Source organism: Crocuta crocuta, unplaced genomic scaffold (assembly GCF_008692635.1).
Source record: "Crocuta crocuta isolate KB4526 unplaced genomic scaffold, BGI_CrCroc_1.0 scaffold142, whole genome shotgun sequence".
NCBI lineage: Eukaryota > Metazoa > Chordata > Mammalia > Carnivora > Hyaenidae > Crocuta > Crocuta crocuta.
In genome coordinates this window covers 693769-701273 of record NW_027528892.1, presented here as the reverse complement: position 1 = coordinate 701273, position 7505 = coordinate 693769, and the positions used below count along the sequence as shown (strand labels likewise).

General features: G+C 50.2%; 1 protein-coding gene across 2 annotated transcripts in view; it reads right to left on the bottom strand.

The window, feature by feature from the left end:
- Positions 1 to 3004: 3004 nt before the first annotated feature.
- Positions 3005 to 7505, bottom strand: part of TSEN34 (tRNA splicing endonuclease subunit 34) — a 5325-nt gene continuing 824 nt past the window's right edge. For both annotated transcript variants that reach the window (XM_077757040.1, XM_077757041.1), the window contains exons 3-5: positions 7353 to 7497; positions 6496 to 7105; positions 3005 to 3499 (exon numbers count right to left, since the gene is read on the bottom strand). In XM_077757040.1, the coding sequence (XP_077613166.1) occupies positions 3312 to 3499; positions 6496 to 7105; positions 7353 to 7497 (943 nt within the window). In that variant the 3' untranslated portion in view covers positions 3005 to 3311. The remainder of the gene's footprint in view (positions 3500 to 6495; positions 7106 to 7352; positions 7498 to 7505) is intronic.

The following is a 7505-nucleotide window of genomic DNA, read 5'->3' as shown; positions in this document are numbered from 1 at the left end:
CTCTCTCTCCCTTTATCAAAATAAGTAAACTTAAAAAAAAAAAAAAGGATCCTCCATGTATTTTGGTGGCTTGACATTTTGGCTCTTTAGCACTGCATAGCATCCCACTGTCTTTGGGGACCAGGGTGTATTTGTTCATTCATCTACAAAGCACCTTGGTTGCGCCCAGGTTTTGGCGTTACGAACAGCGCTGTACTGAAAACACACGCGTGCAGGCTGTGGGGGCGTAAATGTCCCGCCGGGGACAGCGGGGACGCTGAGAGTGTGCTCAGGTTTTGTGAGAAGCCTCCACTCCTTCCTCCCAAGCGGCTCCCACCGGCTGCCGAAGGCCGCCGAACCCGAGGTCCTGGCGCTCCACGCGTCACGAGCATTTGGTGGCGTCGGTGCGGACTTCGCCCTTCGCGCAGACACGTAGCGGTGTCCTGGTGTCGCTTGCATTTGCTCGGCTCTGAGGACACAGGGCCGGGGCACCTTCTCTGCCCGCCGGCTGGGGGACTCCTTCAGCGAGGCGTCGGTTAGGGCCTCTGGCCTGTTTCGCTCAGGTTGTTCTCATTGTTGCCTTGTAAGACTTACAAACAAAATATTTTGGACGACAGTCCTTTACCAGCTGTGCCTTTGGCAGGATTTTCTCACAGTTGTTAATTGTAATGAAGCCCAGCTTACCGATTTGTTCACCGGTGCACCCTACACCCTTGCTGTTGTCTGGAGCGTCGCTGCCACGCCCACGGCCGTCCACGTTTTCTCCTGACCTCACACGAGTTGTCTAGCTCGGCATTTTATACTGACGTCTACGATCCATTTTGAGTTAATGTTTATAAAGAGTATGAGGTCCATATCTGGAATTTTTTTTTTTTTTGAATGCGGATGTCCTTACAGTTTTGATTAAGCAAGATCTAGGCCCAGCGTGGAGCTCAAACTCACGACCCTTAGATCAAGAGTCTACCGAATGGGCCAGCCAGGCATCCACACGTTTTTTAGTGAGGAATTCCTGAGAGAAGACATCGGTACTGAGTATTGAGTCAACTAAGTACTTTGTTGTAGAGAAGAGAGAGCCTGGAAAAGATATTTACAAGTCAGTTACCAAAGAGGCACAAAGAACAGAGTGTTAACCAGGCCAGGGTCAGTGTCCTGTTTTAAATTAATCTAAGCTTACCGGCAATTGTGCTTCTAGCAAATGTGTTTACCGAGCAGGGTAGGAGAGAAGGAAGACACTGGGGACACAGAAACTTAAAAACTAAAGATACAGGGGCACCTGGGTGGCTTAGTCGGTTAAGCGTCCGACTTTCGCTTAGGTCATGATCTCGCGGTTCGTGGGTTCGAGCCCCGCGTCAGGCTCTGTGCTGACTGCCAGCTCAGAGCCTGGAGCCTGTTTCAGACTGTGACTCCCTCTCTCTCTGACCCTCCCCTGCTCACGCTGTCTCTCTCTCTCTCTCCTAGAAATAAATAAACATTAAAAAAAAACCAAAAAACTAAAGATACAGACTTTCAGCCCCAGAATCATTACTGTGTGATTATACTTCAGTAACGAAATCTATGTGACTAAACTATACATTTTAAAAAATACCTATAAATATTGGAAGTTGGTACCAGTAACGTTCAAGTACTTTTTAAAAAATGTTTATCATTATTTTCTAATGTTTATTTATATTAGGGAAAGAGAGACAGAGAGAGTGAGCACAAGTGGCGGGGGGGGGAAGAGACAGAATCTGAAACAGGTTCCAGGCTCTGAGCTGTCAGCACAGAGACTGAAGCGGCACTCAACCTCACCAGCCATATCATGACCTGAGCCAAAGTCAGACACTTAACCAATTGAGCCACCCAGGTGCTCCTAATATTTATTTATTTTTGAGAGACAGAGAGAGACAGAGACAGAGTGCAAGCAGGGGAGAGACAATGAGAGAGGGAGCCACAGAATCTGAAGCAGGCTCCAGGCTCTGAGCTGTCAGCACAGAGCCTGATGTGGGACTTGAACTCATGGACTGCTGGAACTGTGAGATCATGACCTGAGGCGAAGTTGGACGCTTAACTGACTGAGCCACCCAGGCGCCCCTGAAGTACATTTCTGAAGCAGGAAGGTCGCTATATGAATCATCTCACAAGTGTTTTATTCACATGTGTGTCAGCTTTTGTAAAAAATGGTGGAACACAGCACATGCACAAAAAATGAATTATGGGACACCTGGGTGGCGTAGTCAGTCGGGCATCCATGACTCTTGAGTTTGGCTCAGGTCATGGTCCCAGGGTTGTGGGGTAAAGCCCCACATCAGGCTCTGCCCCAAGTGTGGAGCCTGTTTAGGATTCTCTGTCTCTCTCTGCCCCTCCTCCTGCCACAATAGCACACACACACGTGCTCTCTCTAAAATTAGGAAGAAACAGGGGGCACCTGGGTGGCTCAGTCAGTTAAGCATCCAACTTCAGCACAGGTCATGATCTCATGGCTTGTGGGTTCGAGCCCCACGTTGGGCTCTGTGCTGACAGCTCAGAGCCTGGAGCCTGCTTCACATTCTGTCTCTCTCTCTCTGACCCTCCCCTGCTCATGATCTGTCTCTCTCTCTTAAAAGATTTTTTTAAAAACTAAACAAAAAATAAAAAATAAAAGTACAGGCGTATGGTATAAATAATTCTACACACCCAAAGAAACACCACCCAGGCCAAGAAAAAGACCACCAGCATTCCACAAGCCCCAAGTGCCTTTCTGGACATTCCCCGCCCTCCCCTGACTCCTGCCCTGAAACTGCAAACTCACGTCCTTCTTTTCTTCATGTGTTATTTTATTTATGCCTTTGTACGCGTCTGAAATGTTCTGTGAAAATCTTTTCAACAGGAAGCTCAGTGTGGTGGGCAGAGTCCGACTTTGCAATCAGAAAGACCAGGTTTCAGGTGTCAGTCCGCGGGGCGCCTCCTAGAGGAGTGACTCCTTCAGGCCTTTCCCTCATCGGCTTAAACAGATGCAAAGGCCCACGCTTCCCACGGCTGCCATCGGGATGAACTCACAGACTCCATGTTTATTCAACAAGTTTACTGAGACTTCTTGGGACCTGCGCCCCGTAGAAAACAGATGAAACAAACCCAGTCTTCACCCTCAAGAAGCTCACAGTTTGGAAACAGGTAACTACAAAAACATCACAGCCAATAAGTACTTTGAAACAGGGAGGGAAGTAAAAAGGATGTAGTGTTTATAAATCCGGACTCAAAATCTAACCGCAGAGAGAGGTAGGAGGGTGTTGAGGCCTCCCGCGCAGAGACGAGCATGGGGCCACATAGAAAGGCTCCTTCCACAGATGCGGCGCGTCCCCCTGGGCCTCCGGCGTTCACTGCAGGCTGGCCCACTGCAGGGAGGTGTAGACCACCTTCCCGTCAGGCTGAGGGGAGCACAGGAGCAGCGTCTTCCTGACGCTGGTTCCCAGGCGGCCGGCGGAAACCAGGTCCTGGAGGGGAATGGGGTCCCCGGGAGCCCAGCACTGAGCGATGTAGTGGGCGTGGAAACGAAGCGGGTCACCTGGGTGAGAGACAGAAACAAGTGGCGATTTCCAGGGCAGACGGCTGGGAGACACTGTCCATAGGTAGGACACGGGAATCGTTTTAGCGATCAGTATGAATATCTAAAAATAGCTGTTGTGGGACTCAGCAATTCCACTCCTGAAGTTTTTTCTTACAAGGCTAGCAGCCCCAAAATGCAGAATACAGCCGTTCACCCCGTTATCATTTACAACCGCTAAGAAACAGAAACAACCAAACCACGGACTTGTTAAATTTAGGGTCTCTTTGTAAGACTGGATATCATACAGCCAGTCAAATGCAAACAGTGTACCAACTTGGAAAAGCCAACGATACACCTCATGGGGCGGGGCAGCAGGCTGCCACGCACGAAGAGCATGCTCGGACTTAAAAAACAAACAGAACAAGTACCCGAATATGTCACTGTCGTGACGTAAGAGCCCTGAGGAACACACGGGACGGCATGTAAATGTCCAGGGAGAAGTGACACTAACAGAGTGAAAGACGTGAGAAAAGAATGTACAGTAGGATGGAGTAACGAACAGGTGGGATAAAGGAGTTAACAAAAGTTTTCAGCAAAGGGCCACACGGAAAGTGCTGTCTTGTGGCCGTGTTACAAGTACACACCTCTGTCGGGAGCAAACAGAAGCCACACACCACAGGTAAATACGTGCACGGGGCTGCGTGCCAGTCACTTCCTCTTTAAAACCCGGGGGGCCGCATGTGGCCCGGGCTGCAGTGTGCCCTGGACGAGATCCATGTGGTCGGGTGGGAAGGGACCGGGGGGCACGACACAGGGCATTCAGCGGTGGCACGGTGAGGCTACAAGAGCAGGGCCACGAGACGCCAGCCGAGAGGGAGCGTCCCGGCTGCCGGAAGACAAGGCCAGGCTGGCAGCTGGGTCCCCGGCAAGAACCCGGCCGGGAGCCAGGCCCCCTCCGTGGCGTGACACCAGCTGAGAAGGAAGCATCAGAAGACTTGAGAAGTTACCCCACACCTGTTCTCAGAGGCTTACTGTCTTTTCGGTTCTGGAAGATTTACCGTTAGAAATATTTAAGGGTTCAGACCTTGACCATTCATCTTCAGGGCACAAGGATTCCACGTACATTTCATATACTGAGTATGTATTGTTTTAGAAATATTGACCCATTTAGAGCTAACAAGTCAGTCTTGTGATTCGGTTTCAAATGTGTGATTGAGCTATTGGTGGATTGAGCTATTTTAACCTGAAATTTTGTGAGTCTAATAAAGTATTAGAACACACACAGTCAGAAAACACCCCATTTATACTTTACTAGATTGGAGTCAGCGGCAAGTTCCAGAACCAGAAAACCGCAGAAGTTAAAAAGGAAAAAATACTAAAATTTAAAATGCAGGTTATCACATCGAAAATTACTTAACTCCTTTTGCAAGTGGGATCAAACTTGAACTAAAATCCCCTCAAAATCTGCTAGGTTGAAAAGATTTATAAATTGCACTGAAAGCTTAAGAAAGAACTAGATATTAGCATTCATATGTTTAGTGAATTGTATATTCATTTTCAAAACCAAAACCATCTCTTACATACAGAAATCTTTCTCTCTCACACACACACGCACACACAGCAGCAAGGTAATGAAAGTGTGGTTATCTGCAGAGCACAAGGCACAGGGCAGGCTCACTGTTCTCCGCTCCTAAGCTGGTGGCGCAGTTAGGTGTTCGGTCTGAGAAGAGATGCAGGCCGTCCCCTCCCCTGAGGACACCTCAGCCGGTCTCCAGCGAACAGCTAAGACCTGACTACTCATCAGGTGCTTCTATCTTTCTGCATTCTCAGGAGGAACAAAGAGGGTGAATTTCCTGCAGACTTATTTTTTTTTTAACCTTTTAGTTACACAATAAAGCTGCTCTTACTACAAATTCAAAAATTAGCTGCTACGGCAAAAGGCCGTACATGTGATGCAAACCTCCTCCCAGAGGAACCTGCTGCGCTTGGGCGAAAGTCCATGTTTTCATGCCTTTTTCCACTTGCTCGATAGGATTCCCTTTGTCTGCTCATACTCCATTTTATCTTAAGTTCTTTCCACATTCTTTCACTGGGGCCTGATTTTATTTTATTGTTTTTAATTTTTTTTTTTTTTTTTTTTGAGAGAGAGACAGAGCACAAGGAGGGGAGGGGCAGAGAGAGAGGGAGACACAGAATCTGAAGCAGCTCCAGGCTCTGGGCTATCAGCACAGAGCCCTACACGGGACTTGAACTCATGAATCACGAGATCATGACCTGAGCCGAAGTCAGATGCTTAACCAATTAAGCCACCCCGGCGCCCCTGGAGCCATAATTTTTAAGGCTACTTAAATAACATGCATACAACTGTGCAATAATATAAAATATAGAATATTTTACCATACGTGTTTTTGAGAAGTGGTTTTCTCCCCTTTTAATCATCTTTTCATAAATGTACATGGACCTACATTCCTCTCTGACGATTAGCACCAGTGTTTAACTGCCAGCCTATTCATAATCATCCTGGGGGGAACCTGGGTGGCTCAGTTGGTCAAGCATCCGACTTCGGCTCAGGTCATGATCTCGAGGTTTGTGGGTTCCAGCCCCGCATCAGGCTCTGTGCTGACAGTGAGGAGCCTGGAAGCTGCTTTGGATTCTGTGTCTCCCCCTCTCTCTGCCCTTCCTCTGCTTGCACTGTCTCTCAAAAATGAACAATAAAAATTTTTTTTAAATAATTCTGCTTTTCTAATATTTCCTTACATAATATACATATATTTCCTTATATTCTAATATCCTAATATAAAGGATCCTGCGATGACGATTTCTTGTACGTTTTGTGTGCATACCTAAGTGTCTCTAAGTGAAACCTGGGGGTCAGAGACAGTGCTTTGAGGTTTACGAAACTGCCCTCCAAACAAGCTTGGGTCCAAGTGTCTCTTGTCTTTCCACAGGTTTCAGACACTGAGAAAAGACAAAAAGGAAACATGCGGACTGCGGAGGTCCCCACCCGAACTCACCAGGATAGACGAGGAAGTCACCCCCAAACTTGCCAGCCGCACTGAGGAAGAAGCCTCGCTCCCACAGATCTCTGTAGATGCTGTAGCGAAGCTCATGGGCAGGACGGCCAGCATGGGGCCAGTCTTTGGACTGGACGCGCCAATCCAGGGGTCTGGCCTTGATGGGTCGCGGCCTAGCAGTGGCCAGCTGCACCAGCAGGGCGGATCTGGGCAAGGGGGCCGCCCCATTCGAAGGCCCTGGCTGGGGAGAAGAGGAACCTGGGGAGATGAATCCAAGAGAGTTGGGTGAATTCAGGGACAAGGTCTTCCCATCCCCCAGGGAGTCCCAGGCCCTAGATTCCCAGCCAGGATTCCCAAAAGACCTCCCCCTTCCTTCCCCTGGTGCCAGGACACAAGCCCCACCCTCANCAGTCTCCGCCGCAGCCTGGCTCCCGCCGGCCTCCTGGCTCCCGCCGCTGCCCGATTCCTGGTCCAGCTTCTGCTTCTTCGCAGCCTGGCCCTCCGCGATCTTCTCTAGGAGCTCCTGACGCCGAGTCTCACGGGCCTCGGCTGCCAGGGCGCTTTGCTCCTGCAAGTCTTGCTCTTGCTGGCGTTTGAAGGATTCCAGAGCCTGACAAGTCAATCAGCGAGAACCCCAGGATCCAAGTACACCCTGCCTTTGGAAGCCAGCAATCCTGCCCCCTGGCCCCTCCCACCCTCAAACCCGAACTCCGGGACCCAGTCTCCTGCACCCACATTCTTCCAGAATACAGGACGCCCTGACCCCTCCCACCTTAGGGACCCGACCCGCGGAGTCCAGGTGTCCTGCCTGTACTTCCGCTGGTCCCGGGCGGTCGCGCCCCAGGCCCGCCCCTTACCATACTGTGCTGGCGCGGATCCGGGCGCGGGGCGCTGACCAGGGTCACAGCGCCGATCTCGGCCAGGAGTCGCGCCTCCTCCGGCATCAGCAGCAGCGGGAGGCCCAGGCGCGAGTTCTGGCGGGGCCCGCGGGGCAGGGCGCCCCCCGTGGG